This window comes from Aulonocara stuartgranti (assembly GCF_965226115.1).
Source record: "Aulonocara stuartgranti genome assembly, chromosome: 18".
NCBI lineage: Eukaryota > Metazoa > Chordata > Actinopteri > Cichliformes > Cichlidae > Aulonocara > Aulonocara stuartgranti.
The window spans coordinates 13,917,666-13,935,026 of NC_138954.1; the positions used below are offsets into that span (position 1 = coordinate 13,917,666).

The 17,361-nt window shown below is 40.9% G+C and overlaps 2 protein-coding genes across 4 annotated transcripts in view; one reads left to right on the top strand and one right to left on the bottom strand.

Moving 5' to 3' along the window:
- The window catches only part of yes1 (YES proto-oncogene 1, Src family tyrosine kinase), a 33,537-nt gene extending 31,607 nt beyond the window's left edge, over positions 1-1,930 (bottom strand). Inside the window, exon 1 of the mRNA XM_082513862.1 lies at positions 1,519-1,930. The gene's annotated coding sequence lies outside the window, so the exon portion shown is untranslated. The remainder of the gene's footprint in view (positions 1-1,518) is intronic.
- Positions 1,931-7,722: 5,792 nt separating this feature from the next.
- Positions 7,723-13,967, top strand: adcyap1b (adenylate cyclase activating polypeptide 1b). 3 transcript variants are annotated; one of them, XM_082514124.1, is made up of 5 exons: positions 7,723-8,001; positions 8,436-8,540; positions 9,506-9,640; positions 10,127-10,231; positions 10,865-13,967. In XM_082514124.1, exons 2-5 carry the CDS (start codon positions 8,437-8,439, stop codon positions 11,046-11,048), a joined length of 528 nt encoding a protein of 175 aa, XP_082370250.1. In that variant the 5' UTR covers positions 7,723-8,001; position 8,436; the 3' UTR covers positions 11,049-13,967. The 3 variants fall into 3 exon arrangements, with proteins under 3 accessions (XP_082370250.1, XP_082370249.1, XP_082370251.1); XM_082514123.1 differs by lacking the exon at positions 7,723-8,001 and adding an exon at positions 8,015-8,183; XM_082514125.1 differs by lacking the exons at positions 7,723-8,001; positions 10,127-10,231 and adding an exon at positions 8,015-8,183.
- The last annotated feature ends 3,394 nt before the right edge of the window (positions 13,968-17,361 follow it).

Here is a 17,361-nt window from a genome sequence, read left to right on the forward strand (position 1 = left end):
ATTTGTTTTTCATTGATCTTTTCAGCACCGTAAAAAAGTTATTAATGAGCATGTGCAATATGCATAAGTAAACATTATTTCTACAGCCAAACTGCTCATTCTGATAAAGATAAAGCCATTGCATAATATTAAAGTTAATCGCCTTGGTTTTTAACGCCAGCCACAAGCACTGAGCAATGAAAATATACAAGGGCCTGAAAACCCATTACTAAAGCATAACGCAGTAATTGCCCTGGCACACTCTCTGAGGCCCAGCTCGGTCTTATCTTCAGGGCAGCCTGCCATCTCTGCCAATCACAGCGAGAGGAGGGGACTGTCGGGGAGCTAGGAGATGAACTTCCTTCCGAATCCATTCATGCCGTCGAGGCCACCTGCTGTGCCCGTCAAAGGCTAGAGTGAGGCTGGGAAAGAGAAAGAGCCATCTTCAAGCTATTAAAAAGAAGAGCTCTTCTTGTTCCCTCTGCCCACGGTGAATTCTCCTCTTTTATTTTTTTATTTTTCACCAAAAATCCAAACATTTGTTCAGATTGCCAACATGTGTGGAGCTGCCTTACGACTTCAGCCTTTCCACTTGTGGCACAAAAGACTGGAGGCTTCTAATCAGCAAACTTTAATGACAGTGTAGAGTCTCATTCGTGCCATGAGGACACTCAAAGAGTATGCAAGGATCCTTCAACCCAGTTAAAATTCAAGCTCCTGGACCGCAGCCAACACCACCTGTTAGTGCTCCTCACTCCTCTACCAACTGCCCTCTCCATTCCAGCTGTGTGTGTATATGTGTGTGTTTGTGTCTGTGTGAGAAGGAGACACAACTGTCCAGCCAACTGGGGCTGTACTAACAGAGGGATTACCGTGGCACCAGAGTATATAAGCACACCGACAGACACATGCAGAGTCAGGGGCAGTAAATGTTAGGATACATACACAATCCAACACAGCAGCATGCCTGAAAATCTTACACACGTGTGTATAAGTCTGAGGAACAGAGCTGCACTATCACAATAAAAGCACGCAAGAGCAAAGTTGGCATCAAAACACTGGCCATTTAGAAAAATCTGATGAGTGCCTTGCATTAAAAGGCCTATCACAGCTGAGGCCTAAAACAGCTGATGCATGTGTGGAGAGGGAGACTGGGTGAGGCACAGAGATAGGGACAGGGTGGTAAACTTTTATTGTATGAAAAGAACCAAAATATGTAGTTGAAATAAAGATTTCCAAGATGTAAATGAATAAATAATACCTCTCATCATAGCTACAACTCTGCTCTCGTCTTGTCCCAGGACGGTTTTGGAGCCTTTCCAAACAGCTGTCCTCTCCAACACAGGACCGACCCCCCACCCCCACCCCACCGGGGTCTTAAACGCGGATTAATAATGAAACATGCTTTTACGACAATGTAACACAGCGAGGAAACTCCTCTGGTCCCTTCCCAACTTTCTCCAAGTGTCACAAACACAACGAGGCCCTGCTGAATCGACTTCCAACGTAAAATGTCAGTTGTTGGCGAGCGTTTCTTACCTCAAAAGCGACCGTAGCAGTGTGGTGGGTCGGCTACATGCGTCCTGTGAGCCTTTTTTCCCCCCAGCGTTTTCAATTTCACGTCGACAACCTTAAGTGGAAACGGGCGACACGAGCAGACTCTACTAACGTGGAATCTCAGTCTTCCGTCTGTCCCATACCGATTAACTACTTCACGAGCACTGAGCCCTTCACTGGGATCCTTTTTTTAAATTAAAATTCCCTCAAAGCGAGGACACGCCGCCAGCTGACAAAGACTACTTAATATGGCGGTGGAGGCGCTGAGCAAAGCAGTTTAAAATATCAGAAATCACCGCCTGCCGATAGGTCAGGGTTGCCACGAAAGACACACAACAATAGCCGGACTAGGACCGAGGAACAGACGAGGCCAAAGAAGGAATCATGCTGCCTTCACTTGCTCAGATTAGACTCGAACATCGGCAAATCCCAACTTCAAACGCCAATCCGACCTCCAGTTTGAGAGGCAGCATAATATAAATATCCATTCTTATCCAGTGTTACTATATATATATAATAGCGCGGTTTGTTTGTGTGTGTATACTATAATGAGGATTGAAGACGCTTATGTTATAATAATAATAATAATAATTATTATTATTATTAATCTGACCATTATTTTTCTGAATGTTTGGCCTTTGTTTCTTTAAAAATGCGATATCACCAAATTGCTTCTTCTAATTGTCAAACTGTACGAAACCCAAAGAATTTTAGCTTGCTCACAGAAGTACAGCAAATAACCACACCGAGGATAACTTCAAAGTAATTACTTTTGTCTGTCAGTGAACTACTCATGTGTAACGGATATCTTACTCCGTGGTATATTTTGTACTGCAACAAGATAAAGAGTCTTTTAATCTGAATAATTCAATTATTTGGTCATTAAAAAAGACAAATCAAACTTTTATCTAGCCCACGCCTGGTCATGTCGACGTTTTGTTATTTCCGATAGAACTTGAAGGTATCATTGTGTCCTATTGAACGGTTTTCCCGTGTGCCCAATATGGCCGACATCCCTGTAAAGGAGAAAGCCCACCATCTGCCCGGACAGCTAAAGCGTTTTCAGTTATGCTCTCCAACAATCTCCATTCATTCTTTTTCTTTTTTTTAAGATGTATTATTTGGCCATAAAAATAAAGCGCAGTCGCGTCGTGGTGTTCACCTCTGAACTTTGTTCATATTGCGCAGGCATTTAGCGCCATCTGGGTTTTACAAACGGTTAAAAGAGGTGTGTTCACGCAGATACTTGAGTTAACAATAGGTGTAAAAGACTGCGTGTTTCAGCGAGGCTGTCTGCGAAGCACAGACTGGAAAATCATAGTGTGTAAAACACTTATTAAAATATTCATTGTTTCCATAAGATTTCTAAACTTACACAGAGGCGGTAGTTTAAAAAAAGTCATATTTAAAATAATTTCAAAATATTTAATGAGAAAAGGAAGGAGAGCGGGAGGCTAATGTTGGGCTTTCATCTTGAACACCTAACCAAACGCTGACTACAGACACAGCGGGAGTGTGTCTGTAAAGGGATGAAACAATTTTCAAGTGATTTGCTGACCCCTACTGACTCTAACTACACAGTGCGCAGGCGCCACAGCATGTCCCCCAGATGCTTTTTTCCTAGAAAGTGGCTCCGTCTGCAAAACACTTCGGATGCATACGAGCAAGGATTCTCAGAGTTTGCACGGTCACTGTTTGTCATCATGCAATGATTTCCACTGCTCGATATCTACATTTTGTTTTTTTCATCGGTTAGATTTAATATTATATTTTATTATCGGTTAGCCTTTAAAGTTAAATAATTCAATTCCATTTAATTCAATTTGATCTATATAGCATCAAATCACGACAACGGTCATTTCAAAGCACGTTATATTTTAAGGTAAAGACCTTACAGCAATACAGAGAAAACTCCACTACCCACCAATCAGACCCCCCCCCCCCCCCCCCCCCCAAATGGAGCAAGCGCTTAGCGACAGTGGGAGGGAAAAACTCCCTTTTAACAGGGAGAAAGCTCGGGCAGAACCAGGTTCCGAAAGGGGCAGCCATCTGTCGTCACCAGCTGTGGGTGAGGGGACAGACAGGACAAAAAAGAACAATATTTACAGTAAACATCCATGCTCAGATTAAATATCATGCGAACCAGTTATTGGGGTGGAAATAAACACAACTGTTGCTCAAACACGTTGGTTAAATTCCATTCAGGGCAGCGGATGTGCAATTAATTTTCCCTAAGGGTCACATAAGAAACTGGGACTGTGGAGGAGGGCTGCAGCAATAAGCTACACTCAGTTCTGCTCAGTCTTAATTTGATCTCTTTATGAGCTTATTGGTGGTGCCCTCCATTAATTGCTGACCTCCTGATTCAGGGGTATCAGCCAATGGGCCGTGCATGGCTTGCAAGGAGATGCAAGATTAATAGCATTTCAAAATGTCCTTAAGAAAGCCTTCCTCTTATTTTTGTAATAAGGTCATTATATGGGGGAGTAGCATTTGCACTAGTGGCAGCTATAGTCCAAATAACCTGATTAGGAAGTTTGAAGCTGTTGTGGAGAGGCCACTGAGCAATATACCATTATCCATCATAGATAATCCTGACCACCCCACCTCACCCTTCTTCTTCTTCTTCTTCTTCTTTTGATTATTATTATTATTATTATTATTATTATAGCAGTAGTATTGTAGTAGTAGTTCAGTACTGCCCCAATTCCAAAAAAGGTGGATATTGTGAATAAAACGAGAATGCAATCATTTGCAAATCATTTGCAAATCTCATATACCTATATTTTATTGACCATAGAAAACTGAGCTGAGATGTTTTACTACTTCATGATAAATATTAGCTCATTTTTATTTCATGGCAGAAACACTATTTAAAACAGTTGGGACAGGGCAACAAAAAGTGGAACTAAAAAGAAACACGTGGAGCAACATTTTGCTACTAATTAGGTTGATTTACAAGAGGTTGGCAGTATGATCGGATATGAGCCGTGATTGGACAGGAAACGTGACCGGGTATAAAAAGAACCTCTTAGAAACAGAGTTTCTCAGAAGAAAGGACAGATGGAAGATCACCAGTTTTCAACAAAACTGTGTCTACAAATTGTGGAGCAATTTCAAGATAATGTTCTTCAATGTAAAAATTTGAAGATTGTGAATATCTATATATCTACAACAAATAACATAATCAAAACATGAGAATTTGAAGAAATCTCTGTGTGCAAGGGGTTGAGAATCAATACTAAATACCTGTTATTTTCAGAGAGACATAAAACCTTTTGGGATTGGGTTAGGAAGGTAATCTAGTGCAAGAATCTATGAAATCAAACAAGCAAAGCTACCTGTGACCCCTTGTGAGTGAGGGAGCAGTCGAAAGTAGCATTTCTATGCAAAAAAGAAGCCGTATGCCGATGAAAATTAGCCTAAATCTGGCATATTTACATGATGAATTTAAGTTCTCATGTTAATTAATAGACATGATCTCTTTAAATAAACATAAACATAAGCTTGTGCTACCGTCTTGTCCTTTGGACCAAAGCTAATTTAAAATGGACTGAGGCAAAAGTGGAAATCTGTTCTGTGTTCAGATGAACTGAAATGTAAAATTTGAACCTGTGTCTCTGATAGTATGGGGGTCCATTGTAATTGGCAGCTTTCACAGCTGGAAAGACCAGATGTGTGCTGCACATCAATGCTGAAAGGTATATGCAACTTTTAGAGCAACATGTGCATCCAGATTACATGTTTTCCAGGGAAAGCCTTCAGTAAGAGAATGCTAAACCTGGCTCTATTAGAAAAGAATCCCGTGGAGACCCTTTCACCAACCGAAGAAATTAATGAAACAAATATGACAAAGACTGTTGAGTAACTAGAATCCTATAGCAGACAAGAATGGAACATTTCTCTCCCCAAAGACCAGCAACTGGTCTCCTCAGTTCACACTTGTCTACAGACTTTAAAAAAAAAAGAAAAAAAGAAGACGTGTTGCCATAGGGTGGTCTGTTTTCTATGGTCTTTTGCAAAATATGGCTTTTGAGATCACGGAATCATTGAATTCGGTTTTATTTACATTTGATAAAGCACATAAACGGTTATTATTACTGCATTGTATTATGTAATAGATAAACATGGACTGAAGGGAAATCTGAATTTGGGCACTTTAAATCTTCCACGGATAACAAATCGGACAGAAATCTGTAGAAAAGCTGTTGAACACATATCCCTTTTCCTTATCTATGATCTCTCTGTGGTGTTGTGTGTTTCTGATTCTGATGGCCAATGTTTAGCAACTCACAGAGGTTCCAGCTCGAAAAAAAGAGTACTTCAATTATGGGTCAGCCATATAGGGAAACTGGCCTTTATGAGCCTTCACTAAACTGTAGGTGCAGTGACATTCAAAGCCACGCTGGAGTAGCTCCATTTTACGCGTCTGTGTTTTAAATGCAAAATAACCCTCTCAGTTGTAATGTCATGCCGAAATCACACGAATTTTAAATGAAGCTCTCAGTTAAGCTGTTTCACTAACAAGGTGACACTTTATGAAGAGGAATTACTGGTGTGAGGATTTGCTCCACTTCTCCCTTCTTTCTTTCCTTCTGTGTGCTTCTGTGATGATGACTAAACTTCGGTAGACTGGCTCAGCGTGTTTGTCCTCTGTCCTCATGATGGCGCCGTTTGCTCAGGCTACGGAGCTGCATGCTACCTGCTGTACCCGGCCTAATATTAGCAGTCTGCTCCAGTTGAAACGCATGGGCTTTAAGTTGTTGTCTTCATATGAATCAAGGAGAGGTTCTAGATAGCCCCCCTCCCGCAGTGACTGGCTCTTTTCGTCATATTGCGTCAGCGTAAACAAAACGCTGACGTGAATGTCTCCGTCTCCCCTCTTTGGCAAACTCTTCAATTGGTTGGTGAGCTATATATCTGATTCAGTGGGGGTGCATAGTTAAACCTAAGCGTCTCCTGACCTCTCCATTTGGCGAATATTACCAGTCCCCACGAAAAATATTCAAGTTTGCTAGACCGGCCTCCGAACCTCCAAGATGAAAAGTCTCATGTATGGAGTAAAAAAGAATGCCAAGTTTTGCTCCAATCATCTGACTGCGGCATTAGAACAAACAATAAAGAGAAAATTGCTCAGAAGCTGCAGATACAGAGAGGTTCGACTTACTCTCCACGAGCTCGAAATTAGACGTCACCAGTCCACTATGGGTGGAGAGGATTAGGCCTTCTTCTTGGTTATTTGACACATGTTCTATATAAAAAGCATTGCATCGTCGTTTTTCGTTTAAACACATCAATCAGCAGATTGTAATGACATAGATAATTTGAGAACAATGCTGGGAAAACGTGAATCGTTTATTCGGCCACGCAGACTCTCCGAACCAGCATCCTGCGTCACCAGCCGTTGTTCAAATCCGATTATGTGCCTCGTTTATTTCAACAATCCAGAGGTTAGGTTTAGACCTTAGCGTTCTCATTGCACGGCCATTAAAGCCACCCCTCGACATCCAGTGAGCAATTATTGTAAACGATTAGAACAAAAAGAAAAGTGAATATAAAGTCTGAAAGCCGCAATTTGAGACGAGTCGTTTCAGCACTGGACAGCTCCCGACTCCCCAGGGGCCTTGGACTTGGTCATCGGAAGCCTGATCACCCTCCATCAAAACCATCAAGTCATTTGAAACCACCAGCACCACTTCCCAGATCAGAGATAATCACTAAAGCGTAATTAACCTATTGGTGACGTGAAAGTTTTATTTATTTATTTTATATTTTAAAAAAAGAAGAAAAAAAAACAAGAAAAGCAGTAGTGGTTAAGGCGTTGACGAACTGATCTGTATTGGGCGTCACATCAAAACTTGATGATTTCATGTATGCATTCACAAGCGTCTCTCTCTCTTTCTCTCTCTCTCTCTCTTTTTTTTTTTAAAAAAAGAAGAAAGTTTGAAAGTAAACTTCCATCTTCGGAGGGAGGTGGGGGTGAGTCTGACGGATGCATCGATGAGGAAGGAACTGTACTATTATATTCCGGGAGGAAGACTTGATGACGTCTATAGCATCCTTAATGTGACTTATTGGAGGGAGGTGGAGGACGAGGAGGAGGAGGAGAAGGAGGGGGGCAAGGCTTGCGATACATGGATAAAAATCCAAGGCAATCACAGCACAGGACAAAAGTTTAGAGCAACGATATGTAGACGCACAGACAGCGCGCTCTCCCACCGAGTTTTTGTTTGGCTTTGCGACCGGTTGAGTCCTATTAATTGGGTATAAAAGTGAGATAGGCAGCACTGAGGGGAACATAAGGAGACGACGGAGGCGCTTCAGCCAGGGAAGAAGTGCCGTGAGAAAGATACCGTCTCTCTCTTTCTTTCTCTCTCACTCTCACACACACGCAGACACGCACTGCCACAACCGCGCCCGGTTCACAACCTACAGCACAGCCTCCTCTCTGCGTTCCTGCTATAGGTATGTGCTTTATCTGCGGACTGTCTTACAACTCGGAGAAATTTATGCTCCAGAGCGAGATAAAGTAATGGAAATTTTTCCCTTTTTGTGAACTGCGTGGAGATCTGCAATTTTTTAGCTACTTTGACGCTGAACATAGAGGATTTGGTGTCATTACCGCAGTGTAACTTTTACAAGATGAGGTGAATAAAACACAAAATATCCAGTTTTTTCTTCCCACCCCTCGTTTTTAATGATCCTTTTTTGGTATAAGCCAGTGGACGCTATCTTTATCCAGTTAATTCAAACAGGTTCATGTTCGAACCAGCTTTTTAGTTTTATTAGTGGTGATAAAGTAGCACCGCCTTGTGATTTTGATACAACAAAGAAAAAGCCGCTTTATTGTCAGGTAACTGCTCTGTTTAATGTTGTGTCTGTTTCTCATTTCCTAACAGCATGGCCAGTTCGAGTAAAGCGACTTTAATCTTGCTCATCTACGGGATCTTTATGCACTACAGCGTCTTCTGCACACCTCTTGGACTAAGTTACCCCAAGATTAGGTAGGTTTCTGGTTTCTGGGTTGTTATCGTTGTCCTTTATGTTCTATTTGAAATGCTCCTCAGCAACACGTTTCATTTAATGTTGCTGTTACGTTTGCTGCAATCAACGAAAAAGAGGTTTGTTCACTTTATTTCAAATAAATGCGCGCAATTGCGCAGAAACTCCGCGCGCAAGTTTTAGAATCTCCCAGTTAAGCATGATAACAGAAGGACATGCAGGCTTTTAAACAATCAAATGCAAGGCTGGTGTGGAAAATGAGTATGGAAATTGCACAGGAGTATCTGTCCGGTGGGACGGTTCACGGAACTCCCCTTATTAAAAATGAGAATGCAGTCGATGCAATGGATAGCCCTCGGGATGACGGTGGACTGGCGTCACCAAGGAGAGGCGAGGCAAAACGAATAGGGGAGCTTTATCCATTTAAGATTTAGTCTTCTTCTTCTTTTTTTCCTTCTTCGGGAAAAGCATATCCATTATTTGGGCGTGGTTCTCGTTGATCAAATTATAAATAAATAAATACATAAAAAAGGTATTTTCTGAATTCTTTTTAATATTTTTGAGCTCCACGCCTACACTAAATGTGATCATTTTCACACCCATTGTTTCGAGTTTTAAATAATTAATAAGGTTGGAGCCGGCAGCATCAAGTGGAATATATATATATTAAAAAAACCCGATTTCTTCCAGAAAGAAAAACATATTCAAAGAAAGAAAACAATACAGCAGGACGCATTTAATAAAATTCAAGTCATTATTTTCGCCAAATTTAAATTATTCGTTTTCTGGCTTATTTTTCTTTATTTATTTATTCTAAAAAGCCTCTTTCCCCCGTTTTTACCCTTTTTCATTGCATTTAACCGCCCGCTGTTTTTAAAGGCAGATGCAGACATTTGGCATCCTTTCACTCCTGCGTCCACACGTGTGCATTGATCAAAATTGTGATGAATGTTCTTTCTTTATGCAGACTTGAAAACGACGCATTCGATGAGGACGGGAATTCGTTATCCGACATGGGTTTTGATAGTGATCAGATTGCTATACGAAGCCCGCCATCCTTAAACGACGACGCATACACCCTATACTACCCACAGGAGAAGAGGTAAATGCGCCTTCGTTTCACAGCCAAAGCCTTGGGCTGGATTCCAATTTAATGACTTTGTTGCTGTTTGCTATAATGTTTGCTTGCTTTATTTTTCCCAGAGTTTCTCATGTTATTTGTCCTGTCTTATTTTCATACCGAGTAGCCTAAAATGTTGATTCCCTGCAGTTGATAATCAAGATTAAAAAAAAAGAAAAAAAAGAAGGTCGGCAGATTCGTAAAGGATAGCCTTTAATCTCTTTCTTTCTTTCTTTCTTTCTTTCTTTCTTTCTTTCTTTCTTTCTTTCTTTCTTTCTTTCTTTCTTTCTTTCTTATTTATTTATTGCACTTGACGTGATATTGGACATGCGAGTGGGCGGGAACATTTTAGGCTACTTTTGATCATTTTGTCCGCGCTTTTTAATCTATTTTTTTATTTTGTTTTAATTTATTTATTTTTATTTTAGTCACTGACGATCTATGTGTTTTGGCGTTTTATCATCTCAGACCAGAAAGGCATGCTGAGGAAGAATTAGATAGAGCCTTGAGGGAGATCCTGGGTCAGTTAACAGCGAGACATTATCTGCATTCTCTGATGACAATTCGTGCAGGGTAAGGGCATTTCTTATTAGCGTTCACCTGCAGTCATCATTTTTATTTTATTTTTTTTATGTTTCTGCGCTGCTCAAGTTCAGGCTGCTGTGTCACTGTCTGTCATTTTACGTGCGTGTGTGGTTTATTTCTTCTTCTTAAAAAAATGCTACCCCTCTATATAACGTCTGGACATTTTCATTCCACCGTTTTGCTCCTATTTTGATGTGGCGTGACATTGCATCCACGATTTATGTTCTTTAAGAATAACATACTGAAATACAGCGCTATTTGTAGCCCTTGTCTTACCTATCAATTGATTTTGCTTTTACAAACATTAATGGGTGGTGGTGGGAAAAAAAGCAAGCGTCAGAATATGTAATGGGATGTAAATTAATATTTGATAACCTTTCCAAAACGCTTAAATCACCAAATCTTTCCTCACATATATATATATTTTAACGTAAAAAACAAAAAAACAAAAAAAATAAAAAAAATAAAATAAAGGCCCATAAATGCATTATTAATGACTACTGGCCAGATGAAGAGATGATCAAAGTTGAAATGCCACATCAAAAAGAGCACAAACCAGTCAAGACCTCGCAGCTTTAACTAATGTCACTGTTGTTTTATTTATCTTCTGTATTTTTTCAGTGACGACAACAGCATGGAGGAAGAATCAGAGCCCTTATCCAAAAGACACTCAGATGGGATCTTCACTGACAGCTACAGTCGCTATAGAAAGCAGATGGCCGTGCAGAAATACCTGGCAGCGGTTCTGGGTAGAAGGTACAGACAGAGAGTTAGGAACAAAGGACGCCGGCTTGCCTATTTGTAGCGCTGTTAAGGCGCTCAAACTGCCCTCCTGTGTATATACATCCAGTCGTTAAATCGAAGTCATTCAGATATATCTGACCAACCAGTGGATTGCGCCTGTGTTCTTTCAACATGTATTTATGTATGAAGTAAAGCCATTAAAATGAATATTTTAATAATAATATCGTTTTTTTTCTTTTTGTACAAAAGCACTTGATACCGCACAGTTATACTTTGTGGACCAATATTTTATTTTCATGTTTACGATGTTGAAAACAAAACAAAATGATAAAAAAAAAGAAGAAGAAGAAGAAAGAGATAATTGTGCACCTTCAACATTATGCGCTTGAAATCTTTAAAAGTCATCTACATATGCAGAAAATAAATAGATTTTAAAAAGACAATCAAAGTATTGAATGTTATACTTATTTTTGTAACCAACGTTCTATTTTTTTAGTGTTGTTTGTTTTCCAAACAGGCCCAAAGAAGCAGTGAGCATGCTATGTGAGGCATATCCGGCTTATCCTAAATGATAGATGTTGCCCTTGTCCACGCTTCTCCACGCTCCCTTAATGGGAGCTCTGTGGGTTTGTATAGCTTGCTGCCCCTCCAAGGGGAATTCAGACGGCTTTTGTTCCACAGCCTCTCATTTGATGGTTAACCGATTGACTTACACATTCAGTCAATGTAAGTGCTGGTAAAAATTCAACCTTCTTTCCAATTTCATTGCAGGCTTTTGCAAGGGCACTGATGCCTTTACTAAATCGAAAGGAAGCACTCGAGTTGCTGTTAACAGTATGCAGAAAACACTGCTTGCTCACTCGCCTCGAGAGTCATTTACAGTGGGAGATAAATTATGCTCGATACGACTGTCTAAGGAATGTTTCACATATGTGTATTGTGTACAGTATAAAAATTACACAGAGCACATAGTCATCTCAGTGTTGTCTCTGTTCAGTCAACAGGATTAAATGGAGAAGAGAAAGGAAAAAAAATGCTTAAACTGTTGATTGTATTTTGGCAGAGCTCCGAAATATTTAGAAAGGACTCAGAAGGAGCAGAAAGTGATGCAGTTTGACAAAAGAGGAGGAGAGGGAAGGTAGCGTCTGAGTTGGGGTTAGAGATACTGGACTCTTATTTCTGATTTAATGGTGCATGTGAAAACTGACACCGTGCTAATTTTCCCTTACAAACTGCATGCGATTGTGCTTTTGTTGCTGTGTAGGAGATGAGCTGTGCTAAGCCTCTTTCAGCCCCCCCCCCCCTTCAGATGTTTTGTGACAGAAATGTGAAGAAAGAGGGCTAGAAGTGATAGAAACTGGTACTGCACTGACTTGTTGATTTTATTTTTACCTGTCCTGCTGCTGTCATTGTGGATATCATAGAACAAGACACTGGACCCCCCTCACCTCCCTTATATGCTGATTGCCTTTATCTTGGTTGTAGTAGTAGTTCAAGTTCTTTTGCTTCTAGATTGCCATGCCAAGTTTCTGGTTTGATGTTAATGCTCTAGTTTCACTGTAAAGCTGATCTGTGTTAGAGTATGTGAGGAAGCAGGTGAAGAGTGTTAGCTGATAAAGAGATGTGTGTGTGGAGTCGAAGAAAAGGCAGTGGAAAAAGAGACGGTGTGTGTTTGTGTGTGTGTGTGTGAAAGAGAGAGCGCGAGAGAGGAAAGGCAAGCAAAGTAGCCTGTTGCATAAGACACAGGTTACAGCACCCACGAGCCAGAGGAGGTTTGTCGCACGTCAATACAGAACCAAACAAACAAACAAAACAAGTGATGGCACCACTGCCTCTGCTCACCTGTTGAAGTGAGATCAGGGTCAATGAGTCTGATAAAAAAAAATGTCAGACGTTGAATTCCCTTCACTTTGGTTTCATAAGAAGGTTTAAGAGTATGTGAGTCAAGGTGGATCAGACCAGCAGAACAGAGGTGTATGAAATTCAGCCCTCCAGCAGAGGGATATTCCCTATGACTTTTATTAGAGAGATATCTCATGTATTTATTCAACATTATGCAAATGCAGCTTTATGCACCCCTGCAATCTAATCAGTGGCCTGTGTTCCCCCATAGAAACTATCAACACACTCCTTCTTCAATTTGGCTCCATCGTACAGGCTTTGCGTGAGTGCGTATGTGCATATTGCGTTTATCTGTGAGCGTGTGTGCATTTAATGTTTGTTTGTGTGGACGAGTGACTGAACATGCATGCGGAGGTGGAAACAGCTTTTGGCTTTTGGTGCCTTGCTTCGACGTGAGAAAAACATAAAAAATACTAAAAAAAAAAATACTAAAAAGAATATTCACCACAAGTGACAGATGGCAATTTTAGTGGCCCTACAATGCTGCAGTCCATTAGCTTACATTAAAACTTCCTTTTCCTCTGTTTAATCGCTCGGCTTAGTCTGCCCCAAGAGTAGTAGAATTAGGCTTTCTTTTAAAGCATGGCAATGATTTGTTGAGTATAAAGTATATTAAAAAAGTGAATAGAATGTGTATGTCGGTGAAGCAGGCGATGTATGTGTGTGTGTCTGACTGTTTGTGTGTGTGTGTGTGTGCATGGGGTGTTCAGTGTCTGTGAGAACAGTAGACAATGACCAGTGTTCCTTGCTGTTGATTATGACGTGTTGTCGATTATTTTGGGTCAGTAATTTATCAATGAGAAAATATCCCCTACATATTAGAACTTTGTGCATCACTATCTAGATTTAAAAGGGTTTGAGAATATAATAGAGATGTTGTTCAGATCATAGAAAATGCCTGTTGTTGATATTTCTGAAAGCGCCGAACGCCTTACTTCAATGTTTAATCTCTTATCTATCTGAAAACAATGTGTTTTAAAAGTGAACCTTAGTACAAGTGACATCGTTATACACACAGGAGTCCTTATATGGGGTTTTACGTTTGTCATTGTTATGAAAGTGTTGTAAGATTTGTATGAATAAATTTTTGTAAACAACAACATTTTCTAATCAATGTCTAATCTTTGAAATACATCACTTTGTTTTTCGAGGAGACGTGTCTTTTGAACAAAGAAAGTGCAGCGGAGCCACAGTTACATCACACACGCTGACTAGAATATATATTTTGTTTGCAGTTTACTGCCCGCATATGAATGTTGAACTTACATGAAGAACCACCTATTTCCATGAGCACAGATCTCCTCCTGTAACAAACATAAAGTTGCACAGCAGAAAATAAAGCAGCAAATGCATTGTGTGAAGTTGGTCTAACTTTTAAAAGACACGTTTGCAATGCGTCAAAAGGGAAATCACAGATGTGTTTTTGCATTTCAAGTTGAGGAAATAAATAAATGAACCTGCAATTCAAACTGAAGAACCATCAAACATCTCTGAGGAGCTCATCAAGAGAAGCTACGGCTGAGCTGCAGAGCCCCACACAGGGCTTCTCTCCTCCTGGACTGCCTTGTGTTTCTCCTCACTCCATCCTTGGCCTTGGTAGTGCAGCTGTGTCCTGTGGGAGACGAGGAGGATGGGTGTGGCAAAGGATTATGTGTGTGATCTGATACTCATAAGCCAGCAGGAGTATGTGTGTGTGTATGTGTCTGTGAGTGCACATGCACCAGAGCTCAACTAACCCAATCAGAGAAATGTTGCATGGCAACGGTCCACAAAGGGACACGGTTATGTATACGCATGTGTCAAGTGTGTTTGTATGTGTGGAAAAAAGGAGCGAGACAAAGACGGAGACTGTGTGCATTTGTGTGCATGTCTGAGTGTTTTGGGCTATTTGTGTGCACTGCACAGGCAGACCTTGAGCGGGCTCTGCATTGGAATGGGGTTCTGCATCACACCTTACAGTTTTTGTGCACACGCTGCCTGTTGAACAGAAGAAACAGATGCACAGTGTGTGTCTATCAGAGACACAGTAATAACACCAACAGCTACTGCCACAGAGGAGCACAGGTATTAAATATGATTAATGAAATTCAACAAAGTGAGTTAGCCATGAGAAACTGCCACACACTCATTCGACGTGCATCTCTGTTTCTTCCCTGAAGACACCAATTCATGGGAGTTGCCCTGTTGCTAAGAAAAGGCTGACAGATTGTTGGTTGTCAGGGGCCTTTTTTTTGTGCTAAACCTACCTGTGTGATATAAATGCTGTCTCCGGTCTTTATTTATACCCCCTCTACCCCTTTGCTCTTCTGCTGTCAAAGTGAAAAGCAGCTTCGGTCCACCTGACAAGCAGAGACTGCAAGACTTGTTCTGTATGGAGCAAATGAGGCAGGTGAAACGAACAAAAAAATGTATTCAAAAATAAATTGGATTTGATATTCACCCCCACAAGTGGATATTGAGACAAATGCATCAATTTGTTTGCACAGCTTCCACATAAGGGGCCACCCTTGACCAATTTGTACATACTGTAATGTACATTAATGCCTGAATCCATAAAAGATGGCTCCTCCCTCTTCATAGTGCCGCATCATCTCTCCTCTCTGCACTCTACGTCTTAAATCTGTATTAGCATCTTTGAGCGATTCCACAACTGATTTTTTCGCAGGAGTTGTCTCTCTGGGTTGTCTGTGAAGGTTCTCAGTCTCTCTGGGTTTTTTGTTTTGTTTCGTTCTCTTGGGGGAAAATGGAAAGAGCTCCTAAATTTAGAGTCTAACTCCCTCAATAAACAGTTTGGAATCAAACACGGCTTTTAATAATCAGCTCTCTGCCTCCAGACACGTCTTAATCACGTATGGAGTGTTAGAGGGGGAAGGAGAGGTTTTGTTCAGGGCTTTTTCAGTGGGGATACCCACACCTCTCCCAGTCCCGCATGGCCACACCCATCTTTCTTTGTCACCATGTTTTGATGAGCATGTGAAGCCAGAAGTGTGTATGTGTGTGTGAATGAGCACTACTGCTCTATTGTGTGTATGATTAACATTTCCTTCCCTTCACAATACTTTTGTGTGTGTGTGTGTGTGTGTGTGTGTGTTTGTGTGTTTATTTATCTCAAGTGCAAACACTGCCCCCTCCTTCTTCCATAACATCTCTCTTGCATGTCAGGGTTAGGAGTACAAGAAAGGCCCAGACACCGCAGTGATGCAATCACCATCCCACCCACTCCACCCCCTCGCATTTTACCCCATGAATCATTCAGTGGTCAGGTTTGAGCGGGGTGGGGGGTGGTGGGGGGGCAGTCTAGTCATGCCTGCTATGAAACTCTTGATTGTGGCAGCCACGAATCCCTCAATCCTCCTTTCCCTTAAATCCCTTCTTGTGGCGGGCTCTGTCACATCTACCATTGAGCAGGCGGCACACTGTGGTGAACATCAACCCCTCTGGGAGCAACGTGTTAGAGAGAGAGAGACAGCAAAGACAGGGAGGGAGAAAATAGGAGATGTGGGCGAGGGTTTGCAGACATGGACCACTGATCAAGAGTTGCTTCTGGCTTAGAGGGAAACACTTTACCTGTGCTGCTTGAGTAATCATGGGTGACCAGAACTATCCATCATTTATTATGAGGCTATTTGGCCTGGAAAGAAAATCACCTCAACCATCATTTTCTCAGCTACTTTACTAAATGTACACGTCTCCAAGCTAAGCTTGAACATGAGTGCACCTTGAAAAAACAACAACCCGACTTTACAAAAATAAGCTCAAAATATCACGTGTAGTGGTTATTCCAACAGTCTTTGGACGTAGGTCAACTGAAGTTTCGTCTTGGATGTGAAGCCCATGAAACGTCTTCACAAACTTGAAGAAGTCCAATTGATTTCTATTTTTCAAGGTCTTAAGAGGTTACATTGTTGCCGATGACTACTAATAAACTGACTAAAGAATGGTGCATTTAGCAATACGCCTGCTATAAACAAAAAGAAAAGAATTAAAAGTCATGAATAAAAATTACACATTCTAACCTATTTAGAGAACAGAGAGCACATCTGTGAAAAAATGAATCATCTCTAGACACCTTGAGGCTAGCACGAAAGGCTAGAAAAACAAGATATTATAAACTTATACAGCTTCTATGCTAGCAAACAGTTGCCTATTTGCATATCCTGTAGATATGCAGCAGATCTCAGATGTGTAGTTATGTCTCCATCCACCTCTCCAAATGTAGTTCAGACCCTTTCAGCTTCTGATTTTTTCTTTCTTTTTTTGTTTTCTTTCTTTGTTTGTCTACATCTTTGTCTTAAGCTCTCTGGTTGCCCATTCCTCTGAAAAACATCTTGCTTTTGTGGCAAGGCTGATGTTGCTGCACTCGAACTAAAAATCTGAACAATAAGCAGTAAAACTTTTAAAACCCTCTACGGAGCGGCAGGAAACGGATGAACCATCTGTACAAGTATGTCCTTTCATATCACACAGTAATT

Coding starts and splice junctions, on each gene's coding strand:
- adcyap1b (XM_082514123.1), top strand. Junction 8,541..9,505: donor CTAAGTTACCCCAAGATTAG/GTAGGTTTCTGG, acceptor TTCTTTATGCAG/ACTTGAAAACGACGCATTCG. Junction 10,232..10,864: donor CTGATGACAATTCGTGCAGG/GTAAGGGCATTT, acceptor GTATTTTTTCAG/TGACGACAACAGCATGGAGG.